Here is a 19,975-nt window from a genome sequence, read left to right as displayed (position 1 = left end):
GTCTGCATCTGTTCTTTCCTATTTCTCTTTTCATTTTCCTCTTCTCTTGTGTCCGCCATCTGTTTTTTCTGAAGCCTTTTACTACGTCACTCAAACTGACAGCACGTGACAGCCCACAACCCCTTTTGTACCACACCTTTGCTGCTGCACTTGAAAAAAGCTTGCTGCCTTTGTCTTGCAATCTGCAACCTGACACCTTTACACAAGATGTTCACCATCCCGAGTCATTCATTGTCAGTCGTATATCTTTCTTAACACAGTTCTGCCAGTAGCATAAGATCATTCTCCTGCCTCCTAATGCCTTTTCATATAGCGAAAATATCTTTGTAGGGGGGGAAATGCCAAGGTACACTCTCACTGTTCTGCTGTTATGAAGGAATAACACTTCTAACTTAAAGTTTTTATTTGGAAAGAGGCACAGCGTGTTATTTCCATGACATCTCACTCCAGCAGCATCTACCACACATTTATCAGTAATTAATCCAGTTTTCTCGTGTGCATCATGAACTCTCAGCTGCCTTGCCATTTTCTTTAGTTTGCCTTTTCAGCTAATTAAAACTTTTTTTGCTAAGACTGTTCTTGTAGAAAAGATGAACACCCAAGTTATTTCTTTTAACAAATGCCAGAAAGAAGCACTCCAACCAAAATAGCCACTTTCTAATGGTAGTGGCTTATAAACAAGCCTACTATTCCATCCAATTACTCAATCACGTACTAAACTGCATCGCTTACACTGGACTGCTATCGATCTCTTCTCATTAACAGATGTGCAAATTAAGCGGTGGAAAAAATACACTTTTTCTTTTTTTGGGGGGGGAGCTAAAATTCCAAAGCAAAGCTCATTAGACAAAACTGTAGAACACCTGCTGACACTACGCATCTATTTTATTCTTTTCAAAATTTGCTTCAAAAAATTTTCGCAAAGAAGACAAATAATTTTTGCTTCAAAAAGAAAAAAAAGGTGCTTTGTGCCGGGACAAGATGTAACATTATCTTGTCTGAGAAGTTTGGCTTGTGTTGTTTTTATTAAAAATTACATTTTCTTCATAGCATTTTAATATCGCTCAAAGCAAGTCATTTTAAAAAAGAAGTGTCTTGGTATCCGAATGTAAGCTGAGGTGCAAATGCAAACATTGTTGCCCTCAAGTGCTTCAGAAATGTCTGTTCTACACACAGTGGATGAGAGCGGGTCACTGAAAGGCACTCATTAATTTTGTATCGTCTCTTCACGAGTGTCAGTGCAATTCCTCTTCTATAGTAGTCTCTCTCTGCGTTTTTCCCTTTCCTCCTGTATCAGCTGTCTCTCTTATCTCCCTCACTCTCTTACTTTCTGACACACACTGACTCGCTCTTCCTCTTTTCCCCTCTCTCAATGTTGCCTCGAGCTTCCCTGCAGCGCCTGTGACAAGTTGGCCAGGGGGAGAGCGGGGACAAAAAAGGCCCTTAGTTTTGTGCCTAGAACAAGCTTCCCTGCTCACACACACGCACACACTCGCACACACGCACATAACCCAAGGGCGGCTAGTTCGAAGGGGGTTGCCATGGAGACAAGACCAGGGCGAGAAAGAAGGGAAGCGAAGAGATGGATGGAGTAGGGGAGAGATGGATGATAGCCAGGGACTGATTTTTGTTTCTAAGTGTCTTCTTGCCTTTGAAGTTGTGGCTCCTTTTTTTTTTTCTTTTTTTTTTTTTCCCCCCCACCCCGATTGCTGGAGGACGTGAGGTCAGGATTGATCTGCAGCTGTTCCACCTCCTTCTTTACCATATGTTCAAACAAATGCTGGCCTTTCACATTTGAGAAGGTTAGGAATTAGAAGAGGTAACTACCTGAGGAATAAGAAGAAAGGAGAAGACGACTGATCTAGATGAGGAGAAGGTTCAATAGGAGTCTAACCGTAGATGCTTCAGACAGACTAAAGCCTCTTCAGCTGGTTGAGTAGATAACTGTCATTTGTATAACTGACATGAATGAGGTGGTGTTATTATTGTCCAGTAGGGTTTTTCCCCCCCATTTACCAGTGTTTGTTTCCAACAGAATGATGTTACAGTTTGGCTGGTGCACATCTACACTGCTTCAATCAGTCTCTAGATTGCATTTGTGAGCTATCAGTAGTGATAACCTACTTAATTATCTCTTTCATCTTTTTTTCTTTTATTTTCTCTGTCCCCTCTTATTCATTTCTTCTATTATCAACTCAATTTTCATTTTTTCACTCTTTAATCCAACATCCATTTCTACCCAATTGTTTCCCTCTTGCACCACCTTCCATTCCTTCCTCATCTTTTCTTAAAATCTTCTCGCTTCTTCAGGAGGACGCCCGTGCTGATGTGGTGGACTGCGTGGTGCGAGACATCCAGAACAGCCAGTGCCTGTTGAATGTGGAGTACTCGGGTGCCACCTGCCCACACGTCACAATACAGTTTGGGGACACCAAGGACGACGTGGGCCTCGGCTTGGTCAAAGAGGGCTTAGTCATGGTGGATGTCCGTAAGGAGAAGCATCTGCAGAAGATGGTAAGTGAGGAGAGGAGATGTGATGCTGGTGACGCAAGCTCTCACTGTTAGATTAAAAAAAAAACAAATTCCTTGTTGTTTCTGTTGTTTCCATGCTGCTTCTCTCCCTTGGTGAATTGGCTGCTGTTATGTTTAGGCAACCAGACCTATTCTCAGTCTAAGTTAATTAGTCTTCTGGTCTCAACAGGGCCATAGATGTGGTAGTCATGTAATTACATAGCTGATATTTATAGGTAGCGTTAAGATTTATAGTACTGCTGCTTTTATCAGTTCCACTACTGTAATGTTTGGGTTGAGTTTGTTTTGTTTTTAGACTTTTTTTTCTTCTTGTGGAAAATAAGACATTCATGATGTGTTAAACAGAGAGAACCTGAAAGAGCTTTGTTTGAAATCAAAAAGTTAAATCCACCTCTGTTTGTGTGCAGTGAGCTGACGCGCTGAATGATACTCTGACCTTTTCACATTTGAATTTCTGAAAATACTTCTAGCCAAATAATCAGCTGACTAATGGTTCCTTTTAATTTTAGTTACCCATATTCAATGAGGTAGGCAGTTGAAAACTGCGTTTATCCACCTGGATGTAATTCACTAGGTGTTTCAACAGGCTGCTTGTTTTGCCAGTAAAGTTTAAATGTTTGTTTCTTCCTGCTGTAAAATCCCGCAGCATGTGAAACTGAAAGCCGCCTTCACCTCTCTAAAAAAGCTAGAACCATTCAAGATTGGGAATAGCAAAAACGCATCATCATTTCTCCATGGCTGACATCTGAACCACTTTTCAATAATACAGTCTTAAATAATTTAGCCCCTGTGCCTGTTTAAAACTAGTCCTTGCTGCCCATCTTTAATGGTTTCAATGCAGTTCAACTTTGCAAACAGCGGCCGACAGTTATTCATAGTTTGTGGTTTGGGTGAGATGTGAATTGTGTGTTTTTGCTTAAGATGAATTAACAGTTATGGACTGCCTCCCAGGAAACAAGGCAGCGAGAGAAATATGATGTCACTGAATTTGGATCTCAGCAGTGTTCACTGTTGACAATAGTGCAAGTTTGTTGGACTGCAGTTTTAGATACACAGTGAATGTTTGGCGTTCTCACTGGCGAATGACCCGATTGCATATTATTTCACATTACGAGGTCTTTTGCTTCCTAGCAGTTAAGTAATCACCACGTTTCGGTGCTAGTTTGTCATGGAGAATTTCTCGATACATGAAAGCTAGTACTACACTGGAAGGCTGCAGATTTTCTAAATGTAAACACTGTGGCACAAAGGACTTAATGCTTATCTCATCTCACTTGTCAAACGCAAGTCTCACAATACACATTAAAACACCTACACTTTGCCTCAGACGGTGGCCATTTTGTCAAACCACGAAGCATCACTCATGTGCTTTTCTCTCATTATGCTAATTCTCCTCGTAGACTCAAAGCCACTCTGTACATGAAAGATAAAGAAACATGGAGGATATTTATTCCTGCTGCAATTACTCCTTCTGCACAAGCGCAATATTAGTCACTCTTATTTATTTCAAAATTAAAGCTCACAAAGGAACAGAGTAATGTGTCCACCAGAGTGTAATCGCTCATAAATATAATCAGATTCTATATTAATCTAAATTAGAAGCTACTGGGAAGAAGAGACTTGTCAACGCAGTGTTTCAAACAATTTATTTACTCTCCCATCCCGCCTTAGTCAATAAAGCACTGTGCATCGTTGTGAGAGTGTTTTGAACTCTGACCTCCCAAGAATAGCCAGCAGCCGTAATGCAGTCTCTGGTTAATGGTCCCTTTAGACAAAGGACGGTGATTAAAACCTCCCAGCAGTTCAACTAATAGGCTTATAGACTCCACAGATTTAGGTTTTGTTGGATCAAACAGTTCCTCTTTAGTATGCAACAGCTGTGCCTCCACATGCATTTGCCTCTTCTGTGCTGGCTTCAGACAAATATTTTGATGTGGAGAAAGCCTAACAAGCAGCAGTGTTGCCAAAGTGTTTACAAGTGTGTGTTAAGTCAAGCTCTACAGCTTTCTTGTTGATAATTCCACCCATCAAGTCGGCTTCCAAGCTCAAAGCCATCTTCCACATTCTCTTCTTCGTGAAAACAAACTCGAGTAGGATCAGACGACCTCTGAAACATCTAAACGTGGTGAATTGTGCGTCTGAGTCACACTATATGTGGGCTTATTTGCTAGACTTCTGTTTGTTGTTCTGCTCTTTATAGCATTATTAGAAATGATGAGCATCTATCGGTTTGTTGGGTGACAGAAAATCAACAATTGATTAAATGTCTTTGGTTGGCCATTTGTTTTGTTTTTTAGCCAAAAAGAATAACGTGTTAAGTAACCAAATATTGTGGAAATGAATTGATAATTAAAATACGAATGAGTTTTAGCCTGAAAGAGAACCATTAGTTTTTATAGTTTTAATCACAAATCAAAGCTGCTCAAAGTCAAACTGTTGTACAGTTCCCATTTCCCTCTTTCTTGTAGGCTGCTCAGGATGAATGTGTTCACCTTACTTTACATTTTGCTGCAGTGAACTTGGACTGTTGATGGAGAGTAATTTGTGTGCAAGGTGCATTGTGGCTGGGAGATTCATGAGCTCAACTGTGCCTGCTGCTAGCACGACAACAGAAAACGTTATCTTGAAGGTGCAATAGAGCCAAAAAAATGTACTAAAGTACAACTTCTTGGTGACCTCTGGATCATTCTTCCCCTATATAGAAATTCTCCCAAAGCTCAGTAGTGTAGTATCCAAGCATTCTTGCTTTGCACTCTGTGCTCTTTTACTCCTCCCTTCTGCCTTTTCATGCAGCTAGACTATCAGCCTCCTTGTAAAAATGACTTTTGTCCTTTCTATTTGTTCCATTTTGTCTCTGTTCTTTAGTCATTATCCATGCCTGGGCATTGGAACACGGTCATTGTAATCTGTACTCTAGTGCTAAAGCATTACGTAACAGATGGGCTGTAATGTTCACTGGCACTTCAGCAACCATTAATAGTCAGTCATAAGTGCACGGAAGGTTAACACCAGTCTTTGAGGATGGCAGTGTCGCAATAGAGCAAAAGCAGGAAGGAAAATTCATCCATTTGGGTCTTTATTTATTTTTTCAAATGCCTCTCTGCCTTAAGCCCTTCTTTAGTAGATGCTCACTATGCACACCATATGGACAGCTATCACATCTGCTGTATAGCAGTGTCATGAAAAGGTATAAACATTGTGAAAGTGTAGGTGAAATGATGATCATATACCAGCTGCTTCATCTTAAATCTCTAGTTCCACTTTAAAGGAAGGCGAGAAAGAGGAAATGGGAAAATCAGATGGAAGATACTGAGCCTAATTATGATCAATAGAAAGTTCTTAATAAAGAACTTACCCACTGATGTCCTTGGAAAATAAAGCACCAATTCATATAATATGAAAATGATCCAAAGCGACAGACTAACCTGAATCAGAACAGCTGTAAATATTTTAAACTGTTAACAACTGTTAATATTCACCCTCATAACATACTGGATGTGCGTAATCAAGAGATTTTAATCTCATAGTGTAATCTGTCACATGCATATGGCATATCATGTGTAGTCCATCTGCTCATGTGTTTTTATTAAGCTTTTATATTTAGATTATCTTTGTAGCTGTCTGTTCTTGGACTCTATCACTGTTCTGACATTTTAAATTCAGCTATAGAGCTCGACATTGTGCACGCTTCTGTGGTAACAAAGAGGTGTTTGTGTACTGCTGTGCTCTGACTGTTAGGTAAATTTGGCCACAGTTCGTAGAAGAAGCCAGCTGTACATGTTTTCATCAAATTAGTATCATTAATGAGCAGTAAAGCTGAACAGCCACGTTATGGTTGCCTTTGGTAGCAATATTTAGAGCGATGTGTCATTTGGTCTGATTGCCCCTGTTGGCAACTGCTGTCACTGAGATGAAGAAAATTTGTATCTCTTTACTTCAGTGTAAAATGGAGCATTTGTGTCATTTTCTCTGACAGTAAAAGTGTAGAGGGAAAAAGGCATCGGGATGCACGAGAAAACAATTTTCCATCCAGTTATAAACGCTTAAGAATGACAATGCTGTTCACTTTGGCAAACAAGAGATAATGAATGTTTGCCAAATGTCCTGTTGGAAGGTTCTGTGTACAAAGAAAGTGACTTTTTTTAAAAACACACATTTAGATCCTCTCTCATGCGCTAACCTGAGACTTGAACACAGACTTCAAGGCACAAGAGATATACTTAGCCAGCCTTAAATCGTCCTGGCACCATCAACTATCCACTCGCAGAAGGGCAGCTTTCCACACTGGTGCCCACTTAACAGACTTCTGTTTCTTTTTTCACCCTTTTTATTGTCTTTCTCAACTCACTGTTCACCTTATCTTTTTAGTTTTTTCCACTCCATCCCTTCTTTCTTGTTCCACACCTACGCAGTCCATTCCTCTGAATTCTTGTATATACCAGTGCCTCATTTCTGATTGTCATATTTCTCCCCATGTGTTCTGTTTTCAACTTTTAGTATATTTATGTTATCCTGGGCCCGAGCCATGTCATTTAGATGTCAATGGCGAGGTGCCTCATTTGGCTTTTGCTGATGTGCTGATTTGCATTTCGTCTTTCAGTGCTGTGTCATGATGAGCAAGAATCCCCGGGAATTATAGTGGAGAAGAGCTCAGATCAAACCTGCTGGTGGCCTCATAATGAGCTGTGATTCAAAATGCAGTTATGTGCAATTATTTGCAACTTACCTCAGATGTTTCTGTCCTTCAAACCCACACAAGGTCGATAATAATGCCCACAAGTTGCATGACAGATATATTATTTTCTTTCTACCTGATTGGGCGCACAAGTAATAAGTGCCTGGAGCAGATATTTTTAGCTACTGCACAGAACTTCACACTCGCACTTAATATTTCTTTATCCAAGTTGTAATGAGCCTGTCATGGCAGCTCAAGTGGAAGATGTCTGTGTGGTTAGGAGCGCTGTCGTTTGTGCTCTGCTGCTTTTCACCAGTGTTTTCTGTCAGCAGCTGCCAACAAATATGACTGATTCAAACTGTGGCGGGCCACGGTGCCGACTGTCTCACTCGGTCACCTCATCTAACCGAAGTCTGTGCTGGCCCCCAAAGTTCATTAGTGTTACAAGCTAATAATCTCCAGTTTACTAATTACAACTCAATTACAAATACAGAAGCGTCTGCCTTCACCACCATAATTATTATCAATCACCAACAGCCAAGCTGGAGTATCGACTTCGCTTCCACCTTGTTCCCCACAGAAAGGATTAAGATACCTTAACCTAATGTATATAAAGATGGAGAGAAGATCTTTACCTAAATGTTTTCGTGAGTGTGTCGGCAGAAGGTGGACTGTGGGGGAAACAGCTGTGAGGTGGCCTATTCAAAGTGAAAGCTATAATTACCAGGAACCCCTCAGGAAATATGGTTTTATTTTTTGCCTTTTATCTTCTTGCTCTGTATTCTTGCCGTATTCACACTGATGCTTTGCTTTTACCGTATGAATTTTGAGCAGCTGACTTTATAGTTGTGAAAAGCTTTGATGGCCCAGAAGAGACGCCTGTAAGCGGAAGCTCACATGATGTGAGGTTTGTTTATTCAGACTTTTTTTTTTCCCTTTTCCTTACACAAAGGGCCTCTTGGGTAGTGTAGTTTTCTTACAACTTGCTATAGTCCCCAGTGTTAGCTAGTAGGACAGAATAATTGTGTTAATGGAGTTTGAAAATGTAGATAAAGAGGGAGCCGAATGTGGGGAAATCAGGAAAGAGGGTCACACGTGCAGAGGGCTGCCTCCAGGGATCGCCTCTTCCATTTATCAAACCACGATTGCCCCTTTAGTCTCCAGTCAAGGGTCTCATGTGGTGAGCACCTCTGCTGCCATGCTGTTAAGGCACTGCTTTGGACATTGAAGATATGCCTCCTGGGAGTGTTGTTGCCTCTGTAGAGTAGGTTCTTTGTAACAAATTGAGGCCTGGTGGGCAAACCACGTTTCATGTAACACTGTTCCCCAAGAACAGGAGTCACATATGTAGCTGTCCCTCATGTATTTGACATGGAGGAAAACAATAGTAAAACACACAAGTGCAAACCTGGGTGATGAATACCAAAGATAAATAGTAATGTAGTAAAATTTGTGTTTGTGAAATTGTAATAAAAATGCCAATAAGATTAAACGAAGAATAACAAAAAATAGCAGGTTGGAGTTTGTGTGGCCGAGTACAGAAAGTAGGTACCCCACAGTGTATCAGATTTCCGCCGCCTCCGCCCCCAACCCAAAAAGTCGTCACCGTGTCATTTATAAATGGCTTTTAGCCATATCCAGTCCACCAGTTGACTGATTTTTCAGGTTGATGCCCTCGCTTTTCAACCCCCAACGCCTGTCACAGCCCATCAAGAGCCTCTTCATCCCCCCAAAACCCACAGGGCACACATAAACACCCCCCCACTGAGTGTCACGGGTGTGTTACAGCATAACCGTGCTCCACCAATGGCTCAATACCTAATTTACAAGTAGAGTTAGAGATGGGGCCTTTTAATGGACATTTTCTGCTCCCCGTTATTGACTGCATACACACTAGCATGCACTTTCCTCCCCTGCTGGCACTGCTCTGAGGGTCTTTTTTTTTTTTTTTTTTTGTGTACATGTCCTAACTGACACGCGCCACTTCACAGATGCCATTCCTTCTGCAGATGTGTACACACACACACACACACTGTTACGCGCCATCCTCCCTCCTAAGACCCCGGGGTGAGTACAGGAGGGGAGCAGAGGCACCAGGCTGTTTTAATTTATTCTGTTTTGTGATATGACCTTGCTGGGAAAAATAAAATGGTACTGGAGAAGAGCAAAATGTTCTTGCACAACTTTTATGAGAGTAAATTTGCACGTTAGGGTGAGATGCAGTGGTGTTATTGCATATTTACAAGAGCAGTTCCTTCCAGAACATCTGGGAGAGCACTAGACACTGTTTGCATTTGCATTTGTTGTATGTGCTGGGGGTACACGAATGTGTCCTCTTTAACTCCACGAACCTACGCTGGTGGGCTTGTCATGCCACGTTCCCAACAAAGCATCTGATCTCATCCGACAGCCATGCTGGGGGGACCAGCATGTAACAGGACGTAGTCTTAGTTTGCAGCAGACAGGGGCAATGACACTCATGCACTCGATGGAAAGGAAAGCGGTGTGCTGTGATTTCTAACACGAGATAAAACGATGGGTCATCGCAAAATGGAGTTTTGCTAATTTCATTTTATCTCGATTATCAGGTTTTAATAAGTGTTGCAGGCCAACAAGGGTAGTCTGGTAGCTCATTATTTGGCACTGTTGCCTCATAGCATGAGGGACCTAAGTTAAATACCCAGCTGGGTTATGTCTACTTCAGAAGCTTCAATTTCTCCTGCTTAGTTAATGCCAGAGCATTCACGGAAAAGACAGGATTTGAATCTGAAGAGTTTCACTTTGTGGGCAAAATAAACAAATAAGCCAACAAAAATAGTTAATTGTAAGCGTTTGATCATTTGTGCAGCCCTAGTAGAAAGTAAAGAAAGGATTAGGAGAAATAAAAGCCACACACAAAAAATTAATTGCCAGACATTGTAGATCTACTTTGTTTTACATCCATTATTAAGAAAATAAATAAAAAATCTGATTCAGTGTCTTTCTATCTTGTCTTTACATAAGCACCACTGTATTCCTTCAGTCCTGACACATGACAAACCTTCAAGGAGTCCCTCCCTTGTTAGCTATGCGTGGACATGTTGATTGAAAGATGTCTCATAGGACAGTCCATTGCTTAACAGTAGGGCTGAACGATTATGGAAAATAATCTAATTGCGATTTTTTTGCCCCAATATTGCGATTGCGATGCGATATGCGATTATTTTTTAAGGTCTTTGTCTTCTGTATTATTAAACAAAGACAAGCAATACATCATATAGTATGGCCAATACTATATTACATTAATTTTAAACTGTTCTTTCCTGGAAGACAGACCTCTGTTATGATGACATGAGGTGATGCATGAATTGATGACTGACATTTTTATTTAACTTCTTCAATCACAACAGTATATTTGAACATACACAATAGTTTATTTTTAGCTTACAAACATCTGAGCATAAAGTGCTGACAAGGAACCCTGGTGTAAACATTAAAATGAAAGTCAGTACAATGTGCAGATTGCAGAAATATACATTAAAAAAAATCAGTGGCTTTACCACACTCAGTTTTTCGACATCTGTGAACTACTAGACAGTCATTCAATTAAAAAATAATATTAAATAAATAAAACTAATAAATAAAAAATACACACATCTTACTGATCTTTGCAGTCAGTAACATTACACATAAAGTGCAAACATAATAGCAATTGTATAAACACACACACAAACACGCCTTTAAAATTTAAAGGCGTGAAATTGGACGGTCTAGCCTTCTGAATCAGAAGGCTAGTTCTGATTAGCGTCACCGCTGTCTCGGTGGAGTTTAATAAACTCGGCCGTCTGCTTCTTGCTATCTAAAATATAACCAGACACTGGTGTAAATTCTCGACTGTCTCATACTTCTGTTTAATAAGTTTTCTGTTTGACGTTTAGTCAGCTGTGTGAAAACCAAGGAGGAACCCACCCGGGGGATTAATAAAGTTTTATTTTATCTAATCTAATAACTTTAATCTCAGCCAAACCGATTTACTCACGAACAAACAAAACACTGAAAAAAGCCCAACAATAACATTTTTAGGTTGTCTAAGTGACTTATATATTACGTTTAACCCGAGCAGCGAAACTCCGCGGTGATCTGAAAATGATGTGCCGGGAGTTGTGCCGTTCTCGGCCGCATCAGTAACCCTCGAGCTCCCGGCTAGCTGTCGAGCTGGTGGGTAGCAGACGCCTCTGAAAACGTCGAAGCACTTTTGCAAATATGGGATATCTTGATAAACCGAGCAGATATTTGATGTTTACACAACTACTTTCTCGCCTGAAAATATTTTAAAAGTTTATTTTGTGACCCAGAAAGATTAGTATGAGTAATTTTAAAACTTAGTAGCGGCCGCCATTGCTGGAAACTGGAGTTTGGCTGGGCCGCGCTATGAATTCTGGGATATGGTAGTAATTTGGACAGCCTTCGGCGCGTCGCTGTGACGTAATCGGTCTACAAATGCGGCCTCAGGAGGATGCAGCCCATGAATTTGGACATGTCCAGAGTATAATCGCAGCCTTTGCGGTTAGAAAATTGCACTTGATCATGTCGCGATATTATCGCAAATGCGATATATCGTTCAGCCCTACTTAACAGAGCATTCTCAACTGGAAACACCCTGAGCTGCGGACATGAAAGCTATTATTTTCTGGAAGAAGCTCTGATGACGATTCGTCTGCTGCAGAGTTTTTTGTTTGCAGTGTAGTCAAAAGGAGGCTGTGATGGCAGGCGGGGGGGACATGAAACAAGACGAAATAAGGATTGATAGAGTGGGATGAAAAAAAACGAGCAAAGCAGCAACAAAGAAATAGTGACAAAAGGCTGTTAGTGGCAGTTTTTATGTTGGAGTTTGACTGCATGTGTCTGAGAGGCTGTGCGCCTGATCATCATTGCTGCTAATGAGAAAAGTGCAACATGCACAGAGGACACGCCTCATTGTTCCCTTTCCACTCGGGTGGTTTTTAAGTCCTGTGACATCCCATATCGTCAGCGAGGACCACGTGAACACAACCGGGCACCGAAACGTCAATTAGTCACTTGTTTTTCATACACACGCCATCCAAAAATCTGACTAAATCTGGTTTTACTTTAGCATTTTCACGTGCTGTGAAATTCAAAGTCGACGCAGCTCACCTACGCACCAGACGTGCACAACCTGTCACAAAAGTGCCGCGTTAGCGCTCGCTCCGATCCACCACTTTCACACCGCATTTAGCAGAACACCACCTGGGCATGGCATGCTGGCCAGTGCGGGGAAATGCACGGTCTCCCTCCCTCGCTGCCTCTCTCACTCTCGCAGATTCACAGCCAGTCAGATACACAGATTAGTGCCAAACCGCCAGACCGACACCACCTGTCGTTCATCTTACGAGAAGCATCACACTTACACAAAGTCTCCCACCAAGTCTTGCATGAGAAAGTTACCTGCATACATTAACGCTGAGTCAAAACGTATTTTCAGATCCTTCCCCTTTGGTGCGAATGCGAGTATCAGATAGATGTTTTTAGTCTCAGTCTTTTACAGTAGAACTTTCTTGTTGCAAGTAATTGCAAAGAATGAAATCACATGCATTCAGGAGCACTCCCACGTACGCTGCAGCCTCCTTAGCCAACAACATATTCTCTGGTGCCAGCATCCATAGCCACTGCTCACCGTTAATGGCATCTGTCTGGCATATGGGAGCTCTGTAGGGTCATCCAGACAAGCTCACTGTCGCCCGCAGCCTTCTGCTACCTGAACCCTCTACAAACTCTGCATTTTCTTTCCTTTTCTTATTGGACTTCTTTACTTTACGTGCCATCATTTCCACATTTCTCTTCCTCCTCCATCTATATGATGACACCCTTGTTTGCTATAAAGATAAATATTCCCTTTCTTTGCCTCTCCAGACGAGTTTTACATCACTTTGTGTCACAAATGAGCCATTGTGCCTCTCTACTGGAGCCAATAGAAAAGCTATGAAAAGAAGGATCCGGGACAGGATACGTGCAGCCGTTCGAAATCCAAAGTCTGTCATCATTTGTGTTCAGTGAAGTGAAGTGAGGGGAACAGTGAAAGATGAGGGTGAGCCAGGAAAGGCACCCTCCCGACCACTGTACAAAGAGGCCCACCATGATAATTTCAGTATGGCAGCATATCATCTGTGCATATTGTGCTGTAGTGCTCTTGACTTTGCATCTTTCACAGAATACTTATCATTTGGATTCAGCCTCTCAGCTCTATGGAGTTTGGAAAAAGTGCAGATGGAATACATTTCCTCTAAAGTTGAGCTCTTTTTGGGGTTTGCCATTTGTCCTCACAAATGCAATTCTCTCTTTTGTGTTTATATATTGCCTAATCCACTTTGGCGCGTATGAGACCCTCTTCCCCATCATGTTAGCTTCCCCTAGCTGTCCAAGTGTTGCACTGGGAAAGACTGCTGTGAGCACTGAGAGCTCTCCTCCAAAGCCCAAATGGCATCACTGGCCTTTTGTGTCTGTGAAATATCTTCGGCTGGGTCTTCCATATGGTGACATCTGCCTGATGGGACCAAGATGCCAGATCCCAATGCCTTCCAAAAACAAAAAAAATCTCTCCTTTAGCTGGCTTTGACGGATGACTTGTGCAGCCACAGCACTTTCCTCAGCCGCTCACTTACATGTGCACGCGCTCACACAGACAGACAGGTCTGTTATCTTGGCTGTGCCATATGCAGCGCAGCTATCAAATCAACCTATGTGCACAAGCTAGCTAAGCAATTAAACTCCCGAGCCTCATCCACACTCGACTGTTTTAACATCTGGCATCCTTGTTCTAGATGTGTATGTGCCAACCAGCTCTTCTGCTCTTATAATCACCTTCAAAACATGCTGAAAAACGGAGTCTTTTATGTGGAAATACAATGACTTCTCTTTCAATTGACTTTTGATTTCTTTGTGTTCTTTCATTTAAGTTGTTTTCTTTTTACTGTCATGGTTATGTCTGCCACTATGTCAGAAAAGACAGGAATGAACAAATTCATGCATGCATCGTACAGATAGTGCTTATTCGGTAGATGTGGTGCAACCTCTTATTTGTGTTTGTGTACCTCGTGCATAATTTTATCCAATATTGTGAGTGGTGGAGGACATCTCGTTCCAGGGGTCTGTTGCTTGAGCTTTTCAAGGTCCAAACATCCACTTACACTGTACCCACCTAAGCAAACTGGCTCTCTATCCCCCCCCCATGACTCATCACTGGTTCATTCAATGAGGCTAAATGGCTGTTCTAGCAGAAGCAGTCAATATGCTCAACACTGCACATTGGTTTGCTCTTCTCTCCTCCAACTCCTGTATAATCCTCTCCATACTCTCAATATGTGCATATTACCTTTGAGTAGATGTTTTTAAAGCAGCACTTCTATTGAGCAAATGGATAGCGTGGAAAGAGTTTCTATATACAGTATGTGGCAGAACTATCTGGGGACTTTACAGCTTGAATAATACTTTAAACTTGTACTCTTTGTTTTTATTTCATATTAGTTTTATTTATCACAGATTAGAAAGTTTAGATTTAAAGATTTTATCAAAAAAATACACCCTGAGATGGCACATGCTCAAGTTTCTAGCCTAGACTCAGTTGCTTTACCATAATGTCATAGCTTAATTCCGCTTTTTAAGGCATCGGGTTTTAGCATTTAAGTTCATTTGCAGACTTTGATAGTTCATTGTTGCATAGCCTTTGGTGAATAAACATCAGGTTGGCTGTATTTGCTATTTACAAGTTGATTCAATGTTATCTCTTGGCTCTAAGTTGAGATAACAAATAATTATGATTACTTGATACCTTTTCTTCTTTTTTTTTTTTTTTAAAGAAAACAGCAGATCTGTATCTTCGGTTCCTTTTTACACTATTGTATGTTTCTAATTAGCTGAATTGATTTTGCGCTTCTGGTTGAGAAAAAGCTCGATTCAACTAAACCTGCCGGAGCCTATCGGAGAGTCAGTGAGTGAGGCTGTCGTTACAAAGTGCCGTGCAGTGTTGTTTTTATAGTTGTAGCTGATTAATTGCACAGCACCTACAGTATCCGTTACAATGCTTTTTGTTTAGCAAACAGTTGCTATAGTTAGCTATACAGTACTGCTCATAGCTGACTCTTTCCTTGTTAGTTTTCACTGTTCCACAACCTTACTGTAAAAACAAAACAAAAACAAGACAACTGGTTTTGTACAAAAAGAGGAAAAAAAACACCAAAGGAGAACACCTTGAAGGTGTCTTACAAATGCACTTGTTTAAAAAAAAAAATCTTCTGCACACCATCGACGTGTTGGCCCAAGGCTGGAAGGCATGAGTATGAGAGTCACTCTTATCTTGAGTGACTTAGCATGAAGTGATGCCACTCCCATTGGTGGATTAACTCAGTTACAGAAAGCGTTGCACTGGAACATGACGTCGGGAGCTCCGTGTGCTTCCTTTGCATGTTTGTGTGATCTGCATCGCCCGCAGTAGCATAACCACTTTGTGTCTGCGTGTTGTTTCGATCTCGTTGATCTTCAGAGAACATTGCGCTCCTTCCATCTAGTGCTGAAGGGGAGGGTGAGCGAGTACCCTTCTTTATAAAAAGTGAACTTTGTGCAAAAAAAAAAAAAAACTTGTAAATTTCCATGTATGCAGGTAAAAGAAATGTCTCAGGGGCAGAACAGGTTGAAAGGATGCATTGATTCACCTTAATCCTTTAAAATCCGACGGGTGACGCAGGGATGTGATATGCTAATGACTTGTCTCTTTCTGCCTCAGGTGACAGAGTACCTGAACAGTCAAGAATCTGCCAAGAGTGCCAGGGTAAGTCACTTCATCCCAGCCACCATCTTATTGTCTGTCGTTTTCTATTTCTTTTTCCTTTTTTTTTTTCCACTTTTCCGTCGCCTCCTCCTGTAGTTTGTCTGCCTCTTTGAGAAATCTACTGATGCCAAAACAAGAATACATTACAACACTAATTACTCTCCCTTGGAAACTATCAGAGAGAAAGTGTATCCTCTCCTCGCTGCTTTTTCTCTTTCTCAAGATGTCACACATTACATTGGCAGTCCGCATTGTCCCATATGGACTGCTGCCCACAGTCTGTGCAGGTCCGTTCTTTGAAAGTAGGGGGTGGGGATTTGTGCAAAAGAGTGCAGTGGGGATAGTGAGGAAGGAATGAATAGGATTTAGGGTCTAGCACACTGGGCTCTCATGTTGGAATGAGTCGAGTCGGAGTTTTGACATAACAATCCGCCGCAAATGTATTTATTCTGTGACCAGTAAACTGTGCGGCCAGCCAAGTGAAACTGGCAGCAAAAGATTGGAAAGCAACCCAGGAAATGTAAAAACAATAAGTGCTTTCAGACCAGAGAGTTCTAGGGACTAGTTGGTGGGGGGTTACAATTTAATGTGTAGTGCTATCTCGCGCTATGTGTAGCACAGATGGACGGGGAGGGCTGCGAGAGTCCAGCTCTCCAGACGCACTGCGAGTGCCATTGTTTACTTTCTCGTAATACTGTTTCAATTTCTTTTTCTCTATACATCGCTTCACTGTGTGTGGGGTTCCTTAGGTAGTGAGTGGAAATGGGATTTTCACTTAGAGTGAACATCATATTGAACTTCCTCCTTCACATATAAAGCCTGGAGACCATTGATGGTTCATTTCTGTGTTTTGTTGTGTTGTGTTTTTTTTCCCCCCTTACACAGCTGATGTTTAGACTTCATAACATGTCCAAATTGCCACACTTGTGTCTAGGTCAAGTGCTGTATACGCTCAAAGGTTCCTTTTCTACTGAAGTTTCTACTTCCTCCATTCCAAAAGCATCTGTGTACTGATGATATCATAAATATGCACAAGAAACTAGAAAGTCATTGCCTTTTTTTGGCAATAATGAACTAAAACATATTCATCCTGCTGCTTTTAAAAGTCACCAGTGCACTATATATGACTCGTTCCTCCATAAGAGTGATGCATATATATCAGCATATCAAAGATATATGTGGTTTGACGATTATTTGGACAGTTTGCACAGGCGGAGACCACCGTCACTAATCTCTGAAGCGCACTGGGTCATTTTGTTCTATAAGCAGGCCTGAAATATTCAGAAAAGAGCTTCTATGGTTTCTCCTAGTAAGTTATTTTTAAGGATTAAAGAGTTTAAACTACATTACCCAACTTCTTCAGGAAATCTGAATCCTGATCCTTTAAAACATAAATAAATAGAAGCCACTTGAACCTCGTCTCTTGTGACAAGGGGTCGTCCCAGCGGTTAGCGCCGCACGTTTTTCAACAGATGCCCTTCCTGACACAACCGCAAAGGGGATTAGTGTCTTTAGCTTGACTTGAACCATCAACCTTTCACTTGTCAAACACGGCTCTACGGGGCCATCCTTTAAAAGAAAAATAAACTGATTTTTAGTAGCAGGACAGAGATGTGAACAATTGGACACATTTATGGTTATGGTCTTTATGTTGAGGAGTAACAAAAAAAAAAGACATTATGTAAAAATAATAGAGGAGTAATAAAGGTCTGTTCAGATAAGTCCTGTTGACAAGGGCTGAAACCTGGAGACTTTGACAGTACAAAAAAGAAAAAGCCTTTCACAAGAGCCCCAGGAGCATGCAATAGACACTTGGATGTCGCTTTGTTTACTCTTGTAAAGCATGATGGCTCTACATTCTAAAAGAATCAGTCCCTCCTGTGCCGCTTTAGCTACCCGGCGGTTATACAGCATGTCCAGACAATGAGTCAGTCAGAGGTGGAATTGACTGTAATCACAATCGGAGTTACTGCCATGTTTTCAGGGTGTCAGGGAGGAGCAGGAAAAAAAGGCAGCGGAGTGCGAAACGGGGAAACGGCTTCATTCATTTCATTCATCCTAATAACTACTGCTAATTAGCACAGTCGCTAATTAGGTATGAATCACAGCATTAACAGCTGAACGCGCATGCTTCTGAGAGCCATAAAAGGAGCATCCCAGACAGCAGACCTGCGCATATACACACAAACACCTCCAGACCGGACGGCTTCTACGGCTTTTAAAAAGGCAGTAACTAACTGGGTGCTGTTCCAAAGTGCGCACACTCTTTGCCAACCACGTCGCGGTAAAGCCCACATTCAGGCAAACGAGATGGTTTATGGGGCAGTGCAGGATTGTCAGTGTAATGGAATAGGAGAAGTAATAGACGTGGTGGCGTTTGAGGCACTGCGAACCTCCTGGATACGCAGGTCCGATTAAATGGTGATGGAGATGATGATGATGCTGGCTCTTCGCACTGGTCTGTGAAAGCACTGAGCTCTCTCTGTGTGTTGCACTGTAGCTCTCTCTTCCCTTTAGCTTCTTTTTCTTTTTTCTTGTCCATTTAACATGCAATGTGCTGGAGAGGTTATTGGAAGTTCCATTCAAAGCAATGGGGCATTTTCACCACATTGTGCAGTTATCTGTGTCAGTATGGTCAATGAGATCTGTCTCTGTCCTCCCATCAGCTCAACATTTGGCGCTATGGAGACTTCCGTGCCGACGACGCAGACGAGTTTGGTTACAGCCGTTAAAGAAAGGAAAGATAAAAGAAGATGCACAAAAAAGAGAACAGACCATCCATTAAACACCATTCCAAAGACCAACGTGGACGGCAAGTGATGCTTTGGACAGAAGACGAACTAAACAACAAGCTCGCGACTCACTCTTCCCTCATATTTAGCATTTCAACCCTCCCATCTGGCTTTTCTTCTTCTCTTACATCTTGTCCTCCTGCTAGCCCCAGTAGCTCCATATAGAGCATGCTAGCAAAGCTATAAGAAAAAAATAATTATCATGCAAGAATCACTTTCCTTTCGTCCTTTAGTTTCCCTAATCAGCGCCTGCACTATTGCCGGTCCGTTATTTGCCACACTATCCTCTCAGCAGTACCTGTGTGAATGATAATAAGTGATGCCTACGTATGTGTTTCAGCCAGTCATCGACTTTGCTCTCTGACACTCTAGCCCAAGCCCTGCTTTCCTCTTTACTCGGAAGGGAACGTCTGTTTCGCAGGAAAAAGCTCAATTTTTTTAATCTTTGTTTTTTTAAGCAACAAATGCTTCCCTAATGAATTTCTTGTAAATGTGAGGATATGTTGAAAGGTGTATATTGCTTTGTTTTAGAAAAGTGCTGTAGGTGAAGCCACACAGACTTGAAAAGAAAAAAACAAACAAACAAAAAAAAAAAGGATGAATTATTTTTGTCTTCAGTGTATATCTGTGTGATTATGACATTTGCAGATGTTTTTGTGGGGAGTGTTTCGTCGTTTATTCACTGTCACACTTTTATGACCAGTAAATATCGATGCCTTCACGTGGCATTTTATCATCTCTTCTTCTGTAAAGTTTACATTCTGATAACGGTAATGATCCTGTCTCTGGCAGTCTCTTCTCTTCCTGTCTCTGTATGCCATGGCAGATACAGTGTTTGAATTTGTTTCCACATAATGGACCTTTGCATTCTATTAAAAATCTGATGAATAAAAAATAAGCAAATTAAACGTGGGTTTTTGTTATGTTTTCCTCAAATAAAAATGAAAGAATGCGAAAATGCAACCTGAAACAAAGTCCTTTAGACATAAAGCTCAGGATTTCAGGTTTTTTTTATGAAACACTTGTGCCAAAATTTAAGAGCACTTCAATGCAGATAAAAGGTTTTGTTTCCTGTAAAACACCACAATCCAGCAAAGGTCTTTCACTAAAAGCTTGACAGTTTGGGGTTTTTTAATTTCTTTTTTTAACCACAAA

At 41.3% G+C, this 19,975-nt stretch overlaps 1 protein-coding gene across 1 annotated transcript in view; it reads left to right on the top strand.

Annotated features, from left to right (window-relative positions):
- The window catches only part of snd1 (staphylococcal nuclease and tudor domain containing 1), a 177,454-nt gene extending 157,726 nt beyond the window's left edge, over window positions 1-19,728 (top strand). The window contains exons 22-24 of the mRNA XM_014409598.4: window positions 2,311-2,514; window positions 15,984-16,028; window positions 18,695-19,728. Of these exons, the coding sequence (XP_014265084.1) occupies window positions 2,311-2,514; window positions 15,984-16,028; window positions 18,695-18,760 (315 nt within the window). The 3' untranslated portion in view covers window positions 18,761-19,728. The remainder of the gene's footprint in view (window positions 1-2,310; window positions 2,515-15,983; window positions 16,029-18,694) is intronic.
- Window positions 19,729-19,975: the final 247 nt, after the last annotated feature.

Source organism: Maylandia zebra, linkage group LG17 (genome assembly GCF_041146795.1).
Source record: "Maylandia zebra isolate NMK-2024a linkage group LG17, Mzebra_GT3a, whole genome shotgun sequence".
Classification (NCBI taxonomy): Eukaryota; Metazoa; Chordata; class Actinopteri; order Cichliformes; family Cichlidae; genus Maylandia; species Maylandia zebra.
The sequence above is the reverse complement of the archived record's forward strand: the minus strand, read 5'-3'. Positions and strand labels throughout refer to the sequence as shown.